The sequence below is a fragment of the Stylophora pistillata genome, chromosome 7, assembly GCF_964205215.1.
Source record: "Stylophora pistillata chromosome 7, jaStyPist1.2, whole genome shotgun sequence".
NCBI classification, from domain to species: Eukaryota; Metazoa; Cnidaria; class Anthozoa; order Scleractinia; family Pocilloporidae; genus Stylophora; species Stylophora pistillata.
This window is the reverse complement of record NC_142525.1, coordinates 28,612,391-28,633,639: the sequence shown is the minus strand read 5'-3', so window position 1 is coordinate 28,633,639 and position 21,249 is coordinate 28,612,391. Positions and strand designations below refer to the sequence as shown.

General features: G+C 38.6%; 2 protein-coding genes and 1 long non-coding RNA gene across 5 annotated transcripts in view; 1 reads left to right on the top strand and 2 right to left on the bottom strand.

Annotated features, from left to right (window-relative positions):
- Positions 1-1,037: 1,037 nt before the first annotated feature.
- On the bottom strand, positions 1,038-13,873 carry LOC111320708 (transcription factor Dp-2). Its single transcript, XM_022923381.2, has 14 exons — positions 13,521-13,873; positions 13,106-13,236; positions 12,646-12,715; positions 10,943-11,049; positions 9,907-10,019; positions 9,142-9,222; positions 8,451-8,577; positions 7,146-7,208; positions 6,079-6,222; positions 5,449-5,517; positions 4,777-4,925; positions 3,193-3,359; positions 2,362-2,422; positions 1,038-1,994 (listed from the first exon to the last, which is right to left on the bottom strand). The coding sequence occupies exons 1-14, from the start codon at positions 13,561-13,563 to the stop codon at positions 1,682-1,684; spliced, it is 1,638 nt and encodes a 545-aa protein (XP_022779116.2). The 5' UTR covers positions 13,564-13,873; the 3' UTR covers positions 1,038-1,681.
- A 158-nt stretch (positions 13,874-14,031) lies between these two features.
- On the top strand, positions 14,032-15,529 carry LOC148727374 (uncharacterized). The gene is made up of 2 exons (XR_015990180.1): positions 14,032-14,574; positions 15,235-15,529. It is a non-coding gene; the product is annotated as an uncharacterized LOC148727374 (long non-coding RNA).
- A 2,262-nt stretch (positions 15,530-17,791) lies between these two features.
- LOC111320720 (tripeptidyl-peptidase 2) overlaps positions 17,792-21,249 on the bottom strand; it is a 34,543-nt gene continuing 31,085 nt past the window's right edge. For all 3 annotated transcript variants that reach the window (XM_088729140.1, XM_088729141.1, XM_088729142.1), the window contains 6 exons: positions 20,952-21,000; positions 20,650-20,716; positions 20,288-20,341; positions 19,872-19,933; positions 19,260-19,382; positions 17,792-18,355 (listed from right to left, as the gene is read on the bottom strand). In XM_088729140.1, coding sequence (XP_088585266.1) covers positions 18,266-18,355; positions 19,260-19,382; positions 19,872-19,933; positions 20,288-20,341; positions 20,650-20,716; positions 20,952-21,000 — 445 coding nt within the window. In that variant the 3' untranslated portion in view covers positions 17,792-18,265. The remainder of the gene's footprint in view (positions 18,356-19,259; positions 19,383-19,871; positions 19,934-20,287; positions 20,342-20,649; positions 20,717-20,951; positions 21,001-21,249) is intronic.

Sequence of the window (21,249 nt, the reverse complement as noted above, 5' to 3'; positions counted from 1 at the left end):
AGTGCCTTCTTCCTTCCAGAGCGTAACGTTATGTTTAGCGCAACGTTGTGTTTGGCACAATGGACGGCACGTCCTCACTTTACGACAGAAAGCGCGGTTTGCCGAAAATTCAACATCTACAGATGAATATGGATTAACAACTGCAGACAATAGTCGGCTCCTACGTCACAGGTTTGGCGCTGAGTTCTGTTTGCATGCTCAGCCAGCTAATCAAGAATTCAATGATAAATGAATTGAAAGGCATATTGAGTAACGGACTGCATGTGACAAGAGGAAAAAGTTCACGGCTATGTGAAAAAGAAATTACTCTTACATTCGAAGAGCAAATTTTGAAAGACTAACATCATTAAAAGCAATAAATCTCCGTAATGAACAAATAAATATTTAAGGCCTCAGTTTGAAATTGCGCGAATTTGAATAGGGAGCAAAGATGAGGAACACGCGATGAAATTTACCAGCGAAGGAGAAAAATAAGAAGACATTAATGCTTTGTTACTCCTCGTGAAGGAAAACAAGACTGAAAATGCGCAAAAGGAATTAAAAGTGCTGACATTCTATCAAACAAGGAGAAAGGACTATGGATACTGAGTTAATTTGTATTGGCTAAGTGACCGGCCACATCCCTCATCGAGCTGCAGTAGTCCTAGGAAAAAATTCTGAGTCCCCAGATGTAATCGAGCCTCAAACAATCGTGTGTTTACCTGCCGGCTTTTCTTCTCTCCGTGTTTATTTTTTTAACCAAAATAAGGGGAGGCGGAATTAAAAAAGTCGGCAAAAAAAAAAGGAAACAAAAAAAGTCCGCAAGCGCTGCGCAGAACCCTGAAAGCAAAAGTTGAAGGGAAGTTTCATGCCCTCACTCCAAATTTTTTTCCCACTTATTTTGGTTTTTGACGCGCGCGTTGGACTTGGCAGAAAAGCAGCGACTGCTCGTTGTCTACTTTCCAAAGGCAACATGCCAAATAAGTAGTTGAGATGTATCTCACAGTTCCAACTACTTTAAGATTTTCATGTAAAACCACACACAGTAGACCAGTAGACATGTTTGTTGTTTTTATTTATTGCAGCCTTGGTACCCATCTTTGCACTCTGCCCGAGGTGCTTGTACAAAATCATAAAGAATACGAGCTCTGCGAAGACTTGTAAACTAAGCTTCCACATCACAAAGCATGTTACACAGTAGAAATCCATTTGATGCTTTGAGACCTGCATCCAAATTTGTTTCCATTACCACAAATTGATGTAAAACTTACAAATTGCAACTTGTGACCTCATTTACCAAATCTACACCAAAGAACATTGATATCAAAATTAACTCCTTTTCTTTGGTCAGTACCTTCGTACTCAGGCCAAAAACATCACTAATCTACAATAATATCTTCCTCCCATTTTTTTGTTCCACGAAATGTGCATACATGTTTGAGTATGGTTTACTACACTACATTCTTGTTTATGTTCTCTGGCATTCCACAGAAGATGTTCTAGTTGAAAAAAAAAAACAAAAGAAAACAAAAAACAAACAAACTATAAAAGCCTTGCATAGTATAAGCTTGCGAAATGTAGAGACTGAGTTTAGTCATCGCATTCCAAAACCAGAATACATCACTCTTGTTAGAGTGAGGTGATATTTCAGTTGTCTACATTGCTTTAACACACACTCCTAAAACTTCCATTCAGAATAAAATCAGTGATGTGAGTTAGTATCATCAGTGTCCATAAATCCATCTTGTGATATTTCTGAAGAAGCATCAGAAGCTGGAGAAGAGGGAAAGGAATAAGGTGATGCAGTTCGGTGAGAGGGTCCGCTGTCACTAGCCATGGATGATGTTCTTGAGGTACGACTCCGTGTGTGGCTGGTTGTCACGGGCACAGGTGAAGTTCCATGTCCTTGAGCCAAGGGGGTGGCCAGAGGCGATGAAGGTGTGTTTGGGGCTGGAAGAGGTGACATTCGTGTAGTGGCTGCTACCAGTGGAGAAGCTGAACATCCCAAGGATTTACTTTGAAAAATAAAAAAGTCAAACAGGTTTTTACCTCTCCTTACTCAAAACCATCAAGCCCACACAGAACCACATGTTTTAGGTTAATTCCAACCACCAAAATACACAACGGGTTATCAAAGCCTTTCTCCAAGTCTACAACACAATTTCACTCCAAAGTGTGACCAATAAATAATTTCTCCTTACAAAATTATTAACATATCACCAGGCAGTCAGGTGATGACAAGAAAGAAAGCTATGAAAAAGATAACACTGATTAAACTCTAAATCCTCAGAACTTAAACCACTAGCAATGTTTGGAAGAGGATAACAAGAGTTTATGTTGAGATCTCATGAGCGAAAAGATCAAATCATCATCATTACATACTTAGGAGTTGCATGATTGCCGAGTGCTCCAGCAAGTCCAACTGGACCAGTTTTTGCCATATCTACAAAAGAAACAACACATTGGTAAGGCCTTCCATGCCAATTTTTTTTTCCCAAGGAGGCACAGCGACGAATCGTGAATCTGATTGGATCTTGGCATGGTGAAAGTAATGACTATGTCTACCCATGCACACTGTTTTTTTTTTGTTTTGTTTTGTTTTTATTTTTCTAGGCTTAAGAGAGAAAGAGAAAAAAGAAAAAATATCTATTTGAGGGCTTAGGGTCAGTCCCTTAGAACTTGGAGTTGACAACAATGCTGCCCTCCACCATGGAAATTTCAAGACCTTTAACTGCAAAGAACCTTCAGGAAAAGGTACTTGTGTATTTAAAAAAAAAAAAAGTAATAATAATAATAATGATAATAATAATATATGCATATTCTAATCCTTCCTTAAATGTAACACTTCAACTAACAATGTAGCAAGATCAATTTCCTACAAAGTTTCCTTTGCTGACCTAAGAAAAATTATCATGACCAACATGTCTTGCCCGAGAAGGACATTTAGTGCAAAATTACAAGTTCACACTGCCTGCAAATTCACTAATTATTGATATAAACATAGCAGCACAACTACTAAGCCTGAATTTGAGCAGGCATATACCGGTAACCAAACAGATTGACAAATTGATGACTGTCAATCAAGATCTAATTGACAAAATATCTTATTATCAAGGCAATCAGATGCTAATGACAGCTTCAAATACATAAAGCTGAAGAGTCTAGCAGGCAATGTGGATAAGTTGTTGTAACAAAAGCTTTCCACAATCTTACCTGTGACGTAAGGCTCAAGTGCTTTTGGGACCATCGTTCTTGAGGTTCGGAGGTTTGCCTCAGCACATTGTCCTTTTTCCAAACCAAATGCCATACCCATTCGTTTTAGAACCTCAATGTCATCATGGATTTCAAATGTGTTGTCAAAGTTGAACAGATACTCAGATCTAAAGGGGAGAAGTGAACAAGAAGTAGCTGATAATGTCAGAGATTGAGCCTAAAGAAGACATCATTGTTTGGGTGAATAGAAAAGGAAGATGTGAAAAATTTGCACATTAAGAATATCTATATCTAGATCTTAAGATTCTTACAGTTATTGTTGCTTGGACACTTTAAACCAAACTAAATTCACTGATCATGACTCACAGGTAGGCCACCAAACTTGCTAGGTAGTCTAATCTTCCAAAGCTTCTACCAGTCTCCATAAAATCAAGCAACTACATTTGAAGAAGTAACGTTCATTTCCATGGATGGGATACTATCAATTGCAGCTCCCCCCTAACCCCCCCTTCCCCCAACATCCCATGTACTTGTTTCCCTTGCAGTTTGTTGTTATCAAGTTATACTCCTGGGCCCAATTGTTCGAAGGCCAATTAGCGCTAACCCAAGGTTAAAGTGCACCTACACCCAAAAAATTTTTTTCGCTTAACGAAGTAAGCTTATTTTTTTGAGTATTTCTGCGCAAAAATTTTTTTATTTGCTCAAATCTTCAATTTTCTATGCCCAGTCAAAATACGGAAAATCGGCCGCCATCTTGCCCCACGACCGAGTTTAAAGAAGAATGGCTCTAGCGGGTAATGTGACGTCAAATCGAGAACACGAAAGTCTGCATCTCACACATTTTCACTTGTTTGGGAAGATCGTCGTCGATATCGTCCGAAATATGCGGACTAGGTGTGTTGTATGAAGATTGTATGGAGCGCGATACCCTCTTGCAAATTTCGCACGTTGCTACATCCTTCTACAACACACTTAGTCGGCATATTTTCGGACAATTATCGACTACAACCTTCCCAAACAAGTGAAAATGTGTGAAAAGCAGACTTTCGTGTTCTCGATTTGACGTCACATTACCCACTAGAGCCATTCCTCTTTAAACTCGGTCGTGGGGCAAGATGGCGGCCGATTTTCCGTATTTTGACTGGGCATAGAAAATTGAAGATTTGAGCAAATAAAAAAAATTTTTACGCAGAAATACTAAAAAAAATAAGCTTACTTCGTTAAGCGAAAAAAATTTTTTGGGTGTAGGTGCACTTTAAATTTTAATCCAGGTTTCTATATTTCTTTGTTCAAAAGCCATTTTGGGATAATTTTCCCAATTCTTTTTAGCTCAATCAATCATCAAATTGTACACAAGTGGAATTAAACTAAATTTTCTTTTAAAGTTTTCGGATCTGAAATCTAATTTCACACTAACCCTATGTTATTTTAACCCACCTTTGAACAACTCAACCCTGGGATGTGAGCAACACTGAACCTACTGACACAGCCAGTGCCCAAACACTGCTGGGTTCCAATGTGTTAAGCATCAAGTGGCTACCTGGTCCATAGCCCATGTAATTACAAAACAGGAACATTACTTACTTGTCATTTGATATACTGCAGTCAATGACAGTCTTCTTGCTTGTGTTCACGATGATAAAAGGCAGATGAATAGCTGTGTTAGGAGCTGGGGAACCCTGATCCTTTTCCACTTGTTTGTTCCTTTGCACAAGATTCTTAAAAGCAATTTGCTGAAATGACATTACAAAGAAATTAGCATCAACATCAAGTCCACAGTTCCTCACACCTATAGGACTCATGTCCAGCATGAGGACAGCCTACATGTGGTAAATTCTCCTTTCCAGCTGTCATATGTTTCCTTGTAATTAAGTACCGAGAATTCAATATTACATCAATCTAAACACCATGAACTGTTCTATAAAGATTTCCTACAGTACTTATAAGAGAATTTGTAAAACAATTAAAAGCTCCAATCATTTCTTTTACTCTGATGACCTTAATGTTTGATTTAAGGGCGACACTGGGGTGAAAAATTGGATGCTAGTTACTCTTATGGCTAGAGGGGTCAAGGAAACACAACAATTAACTTTTTTTCTCCAGCACATACTTTTTGAATTCAATGAGCAACTTACTAAAATTCCATAACGTAAAGATATTTCCTTTATTCAATGCGTGCTTCATTTTTAAGAAACTGACCAAATGGAAATCAAGTTGAATTGAATGAAGAGAGTGTTCGTCACTGCACTGCCTCACCTGCAAGATCAGCTCCTGTAATTGAGCAGTCTTTTGTCTTATTCTTTCTTGCCTTTCCCTTTTTTCTTCCTGAGATGATAGATTCTTTGTTTAGACTTTAACAAAAGGGGGTTAATACATAATTATAGAATAGGATCCTTCGGTTCCCCAAGACAAACAAGTCTACATAAAAAATTTAATAGTTTGGTTTCCCTCATATCTGACATGCAAACATGACAAGAACACATGTAGTTTTAAACAAAGGGTCTTTACTTACAATACAGCGGTCAAACATTGGGTGTGTGCAAGGGGATCAATTGTGGTTGGCCATGTGCCAATTTCATGAAAATTTGTCTTGGAATGTAAATGAAAGAAAACTGGAACATTCATTGAAATCTGTACAAGAAAATAAAAGTAGGGAAAAGGAAAACTCAAGACTTTTCAAACACAAAGCTTTTTCCTGTTGATTTACCATTCTGTTTTGGGCTTTACCAAAATGTTGTACACTTTTAAAACACTGTAACTTACTGTTTTGTGCAGATTTTGGACTTGTGCAAGACAACTTGGTTTTAATAGCCTTAAAGCATGCCATCCTAGTCATTATAATATTTGCACATTTGCAGACATTCAATTTCTGTGTAAGCCATTTACCTCTAATTGCTGGCATTCCTGTGCTGAGTTTGTGGGCAAACCAACCCACTTAATTTCTTTCTTTTCTTTTGAAATGATGTTCATTGCCATCAGAACATTCAATGCATCATACACTCTTCTTCTGATGTTCTTCTGATCATAAGCCTTAAAATAAAAAAAATAAAAAAACAGAAATGCCCAAACTCAACCTTCTTTTTCTTGTTAAAGGAATAGATAACTATACCAAACAAAAGCACTGACACTATCAGAGTTCTCTGACAGAGATCAAGCTGTGCTAAAAAATAGTTTGAATGGTCATCAACATTATCTTAGCTTTATACTATTTATTAGTTATTGAAACCAATCAAATTTTTGCATAATTTTATTGGCTACTTTACATCATAGAAAAATCCGAGCCCCAGATGGGACATGAACCCACGACCCTCCATGATCTAGTCGGATGCTCTAACCACTGACCTACTGGAGACTCTATGGTGAGCAAGGGTCAATTTGTGGGTCTCCAATGGAACTGCATCGCGTGGCTATACAGCCAAGTATTGGTAAGCACCTGTGAAACTCACTAACAGCATCACACTGTCACACTAAAGCATATCAAGATGCGGCCAACCAACCTCCAAAGTGAGCATGTAAAGATAAAACAATTTTAGTGTAACAGAAAAATCCGAGTCCCATCTGGGGCTCAGAGTTTTCTATTAAACTAAAATTGTTTCATCTTCACTTTACATCATGTGGTGCAAAATTACTGGACAGTTATAGTACCATAACCCCCATTTAGGTTGACATTTGTCCTCCAGAGTGAAAGAGATGGCGAATTTCTTACATTTATCTCACAGGGCTCAACACTAACGGTAGCCCACTAGCCACAGACTAGTAGAAATTCAGCTTTGGCTAGTGGTTTTCAATTTCCGCTGGCCAGTTTGGCTAGTAAACAAACTGACATTATCATAACATCTAAGATGTCACTAGCCACTTGGCTAGTGAGTTCAAAAGTTACTGTTGAGCCCTGATCTCACCTATCTAAAATGTCGTCTATCTCAATAATACTATGATTACCATTAGCAAAATACCTGGTCTGTGGGTGACAGATGTTTGTCAGGATCACTGAACTCCTGAACCAATTCATCAGCAACCTGAAAAGAAGTTCAGTTTACATTTCTTACTTCAATGGCCACTCATCATAATGAACTGGTAACCAGTACAATGGCCACTCATCATAATGAACTGGTAACCAGTACAATGGCCACTCCTCATAATGAACTGGTAACCAGTACAATGGCCACTCATCATAATGAACTGGTAACCAGTACAATGGCCACTCATCATAATGAACTGGTAACCAGTACAATGGCCACTCATCATAATGAACTGGTAACCAGTACAATAATGAATCAATTTGCAAAATTCTTAACCCTTTAACTCCTAAGATCAGATTTTCAATTCTCCCCTCTGGCTGCTACATATTTCCTTGTAAATTAGTAACAAGAATTTGGTGTTAGATCAAGGTAACAACTTCTACCTGATAAGTTTAAGTATTCTCGTTACCTATTTGCTGGATAATGTATGGACAGCATAAGGTTAAGGTAAATGTTAATCACTTCTGGGAGTTAAAGAAAAACCAAAATATCATATTTCCTTGATTAAGCATCCACACTCTGATAAACTCCCTCCCCCAAATAAGCACTCAATCCCTTTGCCATAATAGGGACCTTGACCAGTCAGGACGGCAACGCCAAGGAAGACTTTGATTAAAAAATGAATTTCTACTCTTAGTTAGAATTTCAAAAATAGCTGCATGAGCTTACTGTCTCATGCGGCACCACAGCTCAACTTCAGTATGACATATAAAAGTAGCATTGAGTTCCAAATGGAAATTAAAATATTTGCCGTCGCGGTTTCGGCTCACAGATGACGCAAATTTTGGCGATTTCAGGTTGTTGTTTTGCATAGGACGGCTAAGAAATGTACAAAGTTTCAAAATGCACGTGCTGAGCTATTGTTCTGCCAATTAGATCTCTTGTTTTTCCACATCCTCTTTGCCATCGCTGTCATGGTTGCTTAAGGTCCCTAATGTCAAACAAGCACCTCTCTTGTATGAGCTCCCCCTTCTCCTAAATGTTTAGGGATAAAAGGAAAATCTGTTTCCATAGCTGCTTTATTTATAACTTTTAAAGCTTAAACTACAGTGAAATAGTTTCTTTATGAGGGCCATCCACCACTGGGCACCCTTCTTTCAATAGACACCCCTCCTCTAGGCCTCAGATTAACACCCAGTTGCTTATTTGGGGAAATACCTCTGTATTTTATAGCAATTTGCAACACCATTTTAAACAACATCTGCTCACTTTTTAGTTAAATGCGTTACATGTGATTACCTCATTGTAGGATGTGGTTCTCTTCTGTTGAACTTTCTCACACACTTTCATGGAGAAATGTCTCAACCCTTTTCCACTTTTATCACCTCCTGAGCGACCTGCGCTTGGTAGTCTTTTGCCTCGTTTTCTGGGTAGGGATAAAATGTTAATTCAAAGTATGCCTCCAGAAACTCACAAAGAAAAAAATCAGTCTGTAAAACTCATAGATTCTAAACTTTCAAAAAAAATAATAAATCTCATGATGGCAGTCTCAACCTTGTGCAGAATTTTCCTGCCCTTAACTAACCAAACACATGGATACTTGGAAAGAAACTCAAAGCTGTATCAATTCATCGGAAGTGTAGCTATTTCTATTGATGGTTTTCCAAACTGTTTATTAAGTGCTGGAGAGCTAAATTTTCAAATCCCTGAGCTATTTTTCAGGCAAATGAGGAGGAAATCCTCTCGTTCTTTACATCATTCTGCAACTCTCTCTTTTTGTTCTTTGCATCATTCTGCAACTCTTGATGAATAGTGAATGGTTTATTCGATACCTTATTAAAGAAAGGTAGCAAATTCTCCTCAGTTATTTTAAGACCATGAGTATCGGTCCGGCCAGGGCTCGAACCCTCGACCTCCTGCACAACACAATCTGGCGCTCTAACCAATTGAGCTAACTAGGAGGCAATGAAAACCCTGTTTCATCTCTAACCTTTCTGCACTATCTAAGAGGTCATTATTTTCCATGCAATCCATTCTTCTCTTCTTTCCACTGTTTGGAGTTGTGTTTACTCTACAAAAAGAGAGAAAACAGTTGTTGTCATACACTGAATGTAAATATGGCGTCCAATTTGAATTGCCATTGTTCTGGACTCACTAGCCTCGTCTTCACGTGGAAACACAAAAGGATTATTACATGTGTGAGAGGCTAGTGAGTCCTGAACAATGGCAACTGAAATTGGACACCATATTTGCATTCGGTGTATATCATCACTTATTTACCCCATATGAGAACTTGAATACTCAAGTTCAACCATATTATGTACATATATGGAGAAAGGGCATTGTTATGCACTTTATCACATGACCATTATGAACCCAACAGGCACAATCCTAAGTAAAACCTTTATGAATGGATGGCTATCTTGTCACATACTAGCACAGCTGTTGACAGCTGTTAATTCTGAACTTGAACTTAAAATAAGACAGAAATGAGTCACATCTTTTTTTGTGTGGGTTTTTGTTCATACATTATTAGCCACAGAACTCACAGCACTTAGTTCTAACACAACAACCTTAAGCTAGAGATTTTCCCATCTTGCCCTTCCATTAAGTCATTAATTACATGATATTTTCTTTGCCCTGAGCTGTTGAATAATGAGAATCATGTTAGCAAGGTTCCAAACATAACTAGATTTTTTTTTCTTAAAAAAACGGTTGGTTTTATCAGGTTTCTTCTTTAACAAGTATCACTTACCTTGTCCACGAAGCTGTTGCATTTGCTGGCACAATCGGAGCAGCAATCATGGTTGGTGTCCTAGGACTTCCACCAACAGCAATAACTTGATGTGACCCAGGAGAACCTATCACCTAAAAAAAGAAAAAACCCAAGATTTAAAATTGTCTTTCATCTCAATTGCAAGAAAAAAATAAAAAAAATTATATAAGATTTTGCAAGCCTATTTGCAAATCACTTTATAATCAAAGTTTATGTCTGATTCTGGGGCATTGACAGGGTTCATACACTTCTGACCTGTTAAAATTCCATGACTTTTTCTGTGACCTTTTAAAAGATTCCATGACCTGTTTGCAAACATCCTCACAATGCGTGCTTCTGTTTATTTCTAATGAAATTAAATCTGATTTTTGGACTCGTCAGTTAACTTTTCAACTTTGGGTCTTATTGCCTTTCACTCATAGAGAGCATATTGATTTTCCATGACCCACACCTAAATTTCACGACTTTCCAGGCCCAAAAAATGAAATTTTGAAACTCTATGACTTTCCAGGTTTTCCATGACCTGTACGAACCCTGATTGACACTTCATACCTAGGAGTGCCCAACAGGGAATTTCTCCACATATATCCATACATTTCCAAGTAGAAAGATGACAAGAAGACAGAAAAAGTGTAGTCTAAGGGAAATTGTTTGATTTCACAACAAATTCTTATGGACAACATGATTAGAAATGTATAGCAGAAAGTGAAGAGAATTTCTGCTTGGATCTCTGGAATGAAAGGGATAAGTGGATAGGAGGTATTATTCCTCTCCCTACCCCTCACAGATCATTAGTACCTGTTATTAATGCTCCCAAGTGGAGAGGGGTAATGTGAGATTTCCCTGCACCAAATCACAATAGCCTAGTCAAGGCTTAAATCTGAGTTTCTTGATCTCTAGTTTCTTGCTAAGTAACTACAAGACCAAACCATCTCCCCCAAGAGGACAAATTCAGGATAAAATTCTACTAGTCTGCATCCTTTGAAATAACATACAAGATATAAAGCTTTCTCACCATTGATGATGGGGCAGTATTTGATGTCTTGGGTAAAATAACAGGTGATATTTTGGCTGTTGTCACAGGCATCACATTTGAGCTGTTTGTCGGTCTTGCTACATCAGCTTTTAAAAGAAGGACAATAGATTCGCGATCTCATTATATCCTTTAATTTGCCATCCCCCAGTAGATATCCCAATGCATTCCAGTTATAAGAATGCCTTATCTTATTTAAACACGAAGGCGCACTATAAAAGGAGCCTAGGTCCCACTGGACCATTTGTCAATCAACTGTCGTGTGACGTAGAACTCTTGGAGTCAAGTCAGCTTGAGCTACAGCTAATCTAAAGCAGTGAACAGCGGGCACATTCCTCAAAATTGTTCTTTGTCTTCATCACAATACAAGAATTTTTGAGATTTGTATTCTCTAATGGAAACTGTCTTTATTTGTGGTGGTAAATTTGAGATCGAAGTAGGTGGTTCGCATGTTACCTCATGCCACCATGCTGGTGGAAGTAAACAATAGATATCTCATTGGCTCCTTTTGTCTGTCTACCAGCATTTAAATTTGACCCGCACACGTCAAGGGTGAGTGACAAATGAGCCTAGGTCTTCCCAGGGAAGACTTCCTTATATAGCGCACCTTCGTGTTTAACTAAGGAGGTATGTATATTGAAAATGCATAGCGGAAAAAACACAGAAAAGGACGATGACAGGAAACACCTCATTCCAGTTAGTACAGGGCACATCTTACTGAAATTCCCTTACAATGACAGGATATAAAAGCTCTGTTTTGCAGATGCTAATTCTATTAAACAATCACAAAGGCCAGAGTGCCAAACATTTTCTTCACCATTTCACTCCTTCGAGCAACTGGAACAAATTCTTCCTAACAATGTCAATGCATTTTCAAAGAAATATTCCATGAGAAGGAAAAAAATACGAATGAGGGGGAAGTTCTGAATTCTTTGAAATCTTAGAGCTGACATTATATCAAATGTATGGCAGATTGTGAAGTGAATAGAAACTTTGTTCTGGGGAGTTAAAGGGTCAAACTAAACCTTGTACATATGAATACATGCACTGAACTACAGCACCCAAGCTCTCAAAGTGATTCTCTCAACTTCCGCACTGAATTATTTTGCAGAGGGAAATCCTGACACAATGCAACAAAAAACTGAAAAAATTCGAATTTCAGTTTTGATCAAGGTGTGCCACTGTGCCAGCTTGATCAAAACAAGCTTATTTCATTTGCAATGTAACAAGAAACAGGAAACTTCAGATGAAAAAAAAATTGGCAACAAAGCCTACAAAATTATGCGATATATAATTCAGTCACTTTTTCCTACTTTTCCCAAATGAGGTCTGCAAACACAAAACGAAGTTTGATGACTTGTCTCCAAGAAAGATATACTCTGCCCAGGAATTCTAACTGGACAATCCACAAACACGTTTGCTCACAAAGATATTAGTACCACTTTAACAGAATATCGGGTGAACCAATGATAGAAGCTTGATCAGTGTTAATCTAATCAAAGATAACAATTCTAAGCCCACGATCCAAAACCATGTGATCTGTGTCGAGAAATTCTATCGAGCGGAGATGAAATCTTGTATTAATATATATAAATAAGAGACAGGTCCGGAAAAAAAGAGATTCGCATTCGAGTGCCCTAAATCAAACCCAAAATCCCAAAGCAAACAAAAATCGCAAAACTAACAATTTACTCTTGGATGAGAGGTGGAATCTTTCAGTCCATCTAGAGTTCCGTTGTTGTCTATTACGCCAGCCTAGCAAAGGAGGAAAAGAAGATAGGATTAGAGTGTGAGCTGCGATTTGATGGGGGAAGTATGCTGTTGAAAAAATGGAAGCTCAATCTCAAAGTTGTGCGTGCAAATCATTCAAATCGCCCAGACAAAGAATGAAAATGATGCGGTGAAATTTCATATACAATCAATCTTGGCCTGAAAGCGGACTGAGGGTGAACTAGAAGGGTCATTGACAAGAAGAGCTTTGGAAATATATCATGAATTATAAATTGCGATGTTAGAAGCTATCCCGGAAAAGTGTGAAGATATTTAGCACTAAACTTTTCCTCGAGCACTGAACTATTCCAATCGCCATGGTACAAGTGTAACTAAGTCACGAGGTGTTTGAGCTCGAGGGGAAGTGTTTCCTACCTCTCGGGCCAAAGGTTCAAGTCCGCTATCTTTGTAAAACTTCAAGAAATCTTCTGAAACCACTGTTGCGTCCCGATTCCCAACTCCTTTCACCGGAGTAGCCGGGTTACTTTTCACTGGGCTTGGTTGACCTACAAGCGATTTGAATATTCAAGAGCTTTCATCAGAAAAGGATAAAAACTCAATTTACAATTAAAGGAAAGCGTTCCTTGAGCCCAGCGAGTTGGCAGAACAGACGAATAAATACATTCTCTAAGTTACAAGGTTTTCGATGAAATCGATGATGAGCAACACATCAGTTCCGAAGTGAGTTCGAGATGTGCTAACCTGGCTTAAGGAAAGATGAACGCAATAAGGATCTTTTCACAACGAAAAAAACAAACACGTGTACAAAAGAAAATCGGAGGATACAAACCTTCTATCCACAAGCTTGTGAGTGTGGCTGTTGGATTCGACATCGGTAAAATCTAATTTGAAGTTAAACCTCTCACTACAGCTCGAAAAGATCGCATGGGTGATTCCTGTACCCAAATTTGCGCAAGACTAAAAGGCTGAGATGCGAGAGCCTCGTCGAAATCGCGAAGTTGATCTCCGTCTGATTTCTACGCGATCGCTCGGAAACTACGAGGAAATGCAATATTTACCGCAAGATCGCTTAACGAGGCATGTTTTGGGGCTACTTTGGCAGAAATCAAGCAAAAGTTTCTTAATTCCTCGCTCGAGCGGACATGTTTTTGCACCGACTTGAGGCCCTGACAAACGATCTTCGCGGTGGGGTTTAATTTTGCCTTCTGATTGGTCAATCAATAACCACGTGGCTAATAGTAAAGCACTGCGCAAATGCAACATTCCACGCATTACTTCGCTGCCTCGTTCGCGGGAAAATTTTAGCCGCTTATGATTGGTCAGTGCAGTTATGGAGGGAAAACTGTCCCTGATATTTCCTTTAGCTTTCCTTTAGAGCGAACATTTCCGTTTTTTTCTAGCATGACTTTCATTTGTAGCAATTTTATATTACATCAGGGTACGGACTGCATTAATTACGTAAAATGCATTCAAGCATTTAAATCAAAGGAAAAAAAATAGTTTTCTCTCTTTAAAACAAAAATAGGCTCAACCCATTTCACGCTCGATAGCCAGTCAACTTAGAGAACCTCGTTTTGGAATATATAAGTGACACTGTCAAAAGATAAATATTTTTAGGAAGTGAACTCGCAGCAAACCATTTTCTCGACAGTAAAAGTTTCGTGTAGTTATTTCAACAAAAGAAAGACCTGTTGTGTTTTTCTATATAATTTCCATCGCTTAAACATCTTCCTTCCCACAACAAGCAAATCGATGTCTTACTCTATCTGCGAACGTGCCACACCGCAGGGTGAGCGATTCAAGAAAATGTTGTTTGACTTGTCAAATGAAATTCATCCACGCCCGTGTTTTCGCACTTGAATGAACTTCAGTCTTTCTATGAAGTAAGTTTAAATCGTTGAATAATTAAGTATTGTTTTAAAATCCACCTTTTCAGTCCTTCGTTCGAAAACAATAATTAGTGATGTTAGAATATACTTCCAAGGTTATCAAAATTCTACTCCCATCTTTTGAGAAAAAGTAGAAATAAAACCTCTAACAACGAAGCTGACTAAATTGAAGAGTGACTGAACAAAAAGCTCGACACTATTGGGAAGATCTAAAAAAGAACTAGTCCTGAATAAGAAATAAACTCGTCCTTGATAAACAAGTATTGTGATGTTAATTCTTCGTCGAGACAGAGGTTTTCTGTTACCTTTTAATTTCGTACTCTACGGCATGCTCGGGCAAGCACGAGAAAATAATTGCTTGCACTAAATTTAAGTGAAAAAGCAGCAAAACAGAGCTGAAGTGAAAGACGCGCGAGATATTAGCGATGACAATACAAAGGAAATTAGAAAAATAAATGGTCGTGGTGAATCGGTTCATCAAAAAGGAAGCAAAGAGAAAACTGTATTGCTAATTTTTCGATTTGCACCTTTTTTTTTTTTACTTTTTCTCTGTCTCGTCACGTAATTATCATACACAAACCTTGTCAGTTGACAACAAATATTGACAATCCAGTTGTTGTTTTGTTTTGTCTTTTTTGCATAAATAAAACTCAGTCATGTAGTCCATCCACACACGGCCATCACTGTATTGCCTTAAATTGCGGAGTCGAAGTGAAGTCATCAAATGTATACTGCATTGTCTGGTTGGACTTGACTGCGGAGCGAAACTAATACAGCAAGAAGACAGTAGAAAAATGACGTTGAAATGGAGAAAGGAAAAGTAATTATAAGCGACAAAACTTATTGATTTCTTGGTTCGATTTTAGGACACTGCTGAGTGCGTCAGAGCGCTCTTATACATATTTTTCTTTTGTCATGGCTGAATAAATGTTTTCAGAGTGGAATATCCCTTTAGTCGACTACCGAGTATTGCTTCAAAGCTATGTAATCAGAAATCGAAGCTTTGTATCAAAGCTATGAAAGAGTTGTCAGAACGTGAGAAAACTGAATTGGCAACTGTTTAAACCCTCCAATGAACTAAATATCACACTATGTGTTGACGGATGTTGACATTTGCAATCCTCTTTGGATATATAACACATTCTTTTTACTAACGATGTGTAGGGAGAAATCAGGCGTCGATCGCCTTTGGAAGTGAAACCAAAAACTACTATGAGTTTACACAACCAGTAAAACACCACACTTTCGGGTAAGCCTCGAGGATCAATTTTGAGATATTTTATTGTTGCTCGATAAATAAATTATCATATAGACGTTTTGATGCACTGTCATATAGAAAAGTAATAAGAGTTTGGGACATAATCAACGGAAGGATAATTTCTTAACTCGCTACATGAAAAATGTATTATACTACAATGTAACTTGGTGAATTTTAATTCGTTTGGATCTCACAAAAGAACTGTATGACAGACAGTAAGAAGAATTAATTAAAACGATCTGGGGAGTGAAATAGTTAAGGAATTCCTCGCATTTCTCGAGTCGTGTTCTCTCTGATCGACCGTGTTAACCACAATCGTTTTCGGTAAAGACGACTGAAGTGTCCCAATAATTCACTTTACCAACTTTTTTTGGTCGAATCACGGCAGCTCGTTGGGAGAGCTATTCAAGTATCCTCAATTTCTGTAGTTCACAGGGACACGAATGGATACTGGGACTCGCGCACACGCAGCTGTCACGCGAACCCTTTCGTCAGTTGTTATTTAGCTTCTTTGTGTTCCCTGGTTCGTGTAGTCTTCCTGACCGACTCACCTCACCTTTTAGGGATTAGTCAATGTCTAGTAATGAATTCAGTGGACTTGCGACCGTGCGCTACGAAAGTTTTGAAAAATCCGAGCTGTCACGTTTAGGGAAGACAACATGGCAGCCAGTTTCCTTCGTGTTGGCCCCTTTCCACTTTGGAACTTTAACCCTTTGCACTCTAACATCAGTATGCATTTTTTCCATACCGTGCTCCATACATTTTCTAAGTTGTTCGCAGGGAGAATTTGTCCAACAATCAAGAGCGTATTTAGTTGCTGGTCATTTTCTTTATTCTTGCGACCCTCGTGTGTGATTTAGGGTTGATGATGTAAAGAGAAACTGGATGTTGGTCACTCTTAGGGATTGAAGAGTTGAGAAGGCATCAAAGCAAACAAATCCGAATGGGGTAGACTGTCGTATTTTAGATTCTGAACGGATACCTCTTTTTTTTCGTTTATATAATATAACGTATACATAGATTCCTTCTTCTTTTTCTTCCATAGCCAGTGTATCAAACGCGTACGCATTATTGGTCGGTTTTGGTTTTGTTTACAGCGAGTGTTGCCAACGGCTAGAGGATGTTAGAGCCCAGGAACGACTTATAAGGGCCGCAAAAAGACAACTAAGTACCCATGCCTTTTCAACTATATCAACCTTGTGAAGGTGTAGTCTGATCGTCCGGGTGAGTGTAGTCCTGAGAAGGACTGTTGTCGGTGGCAGTGACTGACGTTTCGACAACCTGTGCGGAAGTCATCATCAGAGTCAAGTTGACTTCCGCACAGGTTGTCGAAACGTCAGTCACTGCCACCGACAACAGTCCTTCTCAGGACTACACTCACCCGGACGATCAGACTACACCTTCACATGTTACCCCCGGGTTCAAACCATTTACTATATCAACCTTGCTTGGTGCTGGTTGAAAACGATTATCAACCAAATCAATCAAAAACAGATTTGCGCCAGTAACCCAATGAACCCGACCCACCTAAAATGCTTACGTACAACAGAACGCACCTTGATGTCCAATCGGACTAAAATTGAGATAGTTTTGCGTGAGTTGGCAGCGAACGTTATCGGACAGTCCCTCCTTTTTGGCGAAGTCCGTCGCACGAGTACAAAAAAAGTTGGCGAAAGAGATTTAACGTTCCCGAAACCCTGTTTTTCATGCGCCTCACTCCCAGAGCTCTACGCGGCCCGCTACCATCGATGTTTCTTTTTTTTTTATTTTGCCGATTTTTTTTTTTTATTCGCGCGACACACATATCGCTGGAAAGGAGGGACAGTATTAGTCTAGTTAAATCTAATCATCTTGTACTGAAAATAACGACACAACAGCGTTGAAAAATCCGTTTGTTCGTGAGTTGATTTTCACTTGTTTAGGTTGGTATTACCAAAACTCTTACCTCAAGAATATCGGAGAAAACGAGACAAGCACGTTTTTTTTTAATTAGGTGCATTTGTGAATATACCTTTTCATTAAGCAGTTTTACATCCACTTAACAACATTTGAAAATAGCATACTAAACCTTTTCACGCGAACGACGCGTGAGTTATTTATCCTAAAATGAAAAACTCCACTTCAAGGTGGAAAAGCGATAAGAGGTAAGAGAAATATCGATCAGCTACAGGTAACACTGACTGATTCAACACAAAATTCTCTTTCCAAACATTTTAAGAATTGTATGGTAGACAGTTCAGAGAATTTAAATTTAGATCCAGAGACTACAGTGAAAGGTCCAAACAACACTATCCATACATGTATACAAAGAAGTCCATTATGTAAGTGCACTCAATAGTTTTCGTGTTGCACGTGCCCGCGTGCATTAAATTCAGTTAAACCTATGATAATGAACATAGTATTATAAATGCTACAGCAAAGTGTTCATCAAAATGGCTGATAAGTGGCGGGATATTTCACCGGAAGACTCTCTCTGGTGAGTCGCGCACAATGTTCCCAACCAAGCTCCTCGAACAACTAAAACACAAATAAACAAAAACATGCTCATTGAATTTTTTTGTTGTTATTTTAGTGAAAGCTACGGCACTGTCATCAAAACGACGGCTACATTTAACAAATGGTAAACACCACAGCGTACACTATTGAGTTATGGATGCACGCGGGAGGTTGCTAAGCACGAAAGAAGCGTAAGAGTCGCTCGAGGCGATAGCCGAGAGCGACTCTAGCTTCTTGAGTGCTTAGCAAACCTCCCAAGTGCATCCATAACTCAATAGTGTACGCTGTGGTGTTTACCATTTGTTTTATAAAATAACATTGATACATTGTAGCTAAAGAGTTCCCTTTTATTTAACAAATCTTACGTGACCAGAAAAAACAATCGCGCGCGGAAAAATAGTCTTTGCATTTGCTCACGTCAGCAGCGTACACCCATGGGCAAATGGGGGACGATAAATTGACCAATCACAGCGCGCGCTTTACTTTGGTTATGTTATAATTTAAAATGCAATCGACAGCAGATTAAAGGTCGAGCGATTGCAATGCTTTTGAAAGTGTCTTTGTTTTCGGCGTTCTTTGTTTTGCTTTTTTTTTTCCTTTGCTATAAAAATTTTCCTGATCGAGGACTGTCTGCAAAAACCACCAAAACTTAGAACCCGTCCAAAATATTCATGCAACTCAGAAAAAGAAAAAAAATTGGTTTAAAAAAAAAGAGAACAATTGGATGCGAGTTATATCCAGCTAGTTTTTACTTTTTGCCTTTTCATATGACAAATAAAAATAACACTGTGACTGGGCTATTTAATACTAGGCGTAAACGTTCAATAAACACAAAAGTAAATAAACAACCTTTGCGAGTTAGTGGAGACAAGCTAGTGTTTTTTTTTTCCCCATGACATTGAAAGATAAAGCTGATATTATTTACCATGATGTTCCTGTCATCGTTTACCCTGTTTGGTGTGCCATCGCCATTTTGTTTTATCGATGCCTTCAGAGCAAGGCCGTATAGCTTCATTGCCTCTGCGCGGCGAATGTAAAACGGAAGAGCCTAAACATAACGAAGTGCGCATCACTCGTCAATATCAAGTATAAGATCCACAAGAACACTTGTTACCTTAGAAGGATCCTGTTTATACGATCCCAGTTCACCGCGCTTGCTCGGCTATTGTGTAGACAGTAACCAGCGATTTGTTTTGGTTTTATTTTACTTCGCTGCGTGATTGGTCGAGAAAACTCGCGCCACTTTCTTAACCAATCAGATCCAAGACTAAAACCAATCACAACTCTGTCACTCGCGATTTCCCGCGCTTCGGGTAATTTCCCGCTTTTTTCACTTTGAGCTCTTGAGACAAAACTTTTCCCAGTTACCGTGCTTGGTGAAGAGGCCTTGAATTACAATGAACTGATAAAGATGGCTTTAAAAAAAAGCAGTTGGAGTGAGATTGATTCAATTTTAAAAGGAAGTTAATTAATCAATCAATCAAAGATTATTAACGACCTTTAGATCAAGACAAAAATGTATTTGGCGAGGACCTACCTTGGAGTCTAAAACGTCGATCCACTTAACAAGCTCGTTGAAAGTCTCGTTAAGTTTTCCATCTAACGAAAGGAGAAAAATGCAAATTGTTCATAATGGAAAAAAATTGTCCAGAAGAAATCGACTATGTAAGCGCACTTTCGTAATAATAAGCTGGAACCTTAGCTGAGGATTCGTTGAGCAACTACTGAAAACAATGACTTAAATTGGATTAAGTTGTGCACAATCTTCGGCAAGATTAGCAGAGATTGTAACTTGAAATTCTGACCACACGCAACACCAAATACAAGATATCCGGGAAATGCGTCTTTTACTGGAACTGGGTAGAAGATCAGATGATCACCGAGAACTAGGTGACTTGAGATCATGATGGAAAGCATTATAGTAACATGGCTGCACAAAGATTCTGCACTTACAGATTGCTTCCTCTGTCTCCGCCTGCTCATCCGAACTACTGGCCTCTCCTTCGTCTAGCGATCGAAAATGACAGACGTTTTGAAAAAGTGACATGGACTTTGTCGAGTTCAAACTTCACTTAAATAAATACGATTAACCCTTAAAATCCCACGAGTGACCAAAACGATATTTTTCTCAACAAAATCAAGCAGACATGTGATAAGAATAAAGAAAAAAGTCAATCAAGGGATTATCAATTGACCCAATGCCAAATTCTCCAAACTAGCATCATAAGAATTATATGGCAGACAGTAAGGAGAATTACTAAGGAGATCTTGGGAGGGAGAGGGTTAACAGAGGCAAGGATTTGATTTTGTTTTACCTTGGGGCTCCCTGTTGTCGGAAGTGTCTGAGGATTTTCCCAGTATCTGGTCAGCAAGAGCTATTCCCTAAATAGAAAAAAACTTTCAGGTTGTTGAAAAAAAAAAAGCTTTCTGACTACAGCGCCTCCAGAGTGAATAACAAAACAAGCGAACCATAACAGTCTATCTTCTTCAATGCCATTACCCATGCATCTACTACCCATTCCTAGCCAAAAACTAGTTTGAAATAAGCTTTCCATTGACCCTAAAATAAAATTGATATAAGGACCGAAAGAGGCGCTCTCTTGGAAGAAACACTTACCTTACGACTCAGTGCGTCTACTAATGTAGCTTTTTGACTGTCTTTCTCACTATTGAATCATAAAAGTGACAAGCAATTAGTAAGGACAAAGGATCTGCCGAATAATTTGGTTCCAGTTTATACAGAACTATAATTATAACACAACCAAAGTAAAGCGCGCGCTCTGATTGGTCAATTTAGCGTCCCCCATTTGCCCATGGGTGTACGCTGCTGATGTGAGCAAATGCAAAGACTATTTTTCCGCGCGCGCTTGTTTTTTCTGGTCACGTAAGATTTGTTAAATAAAAGGGAACTCTTT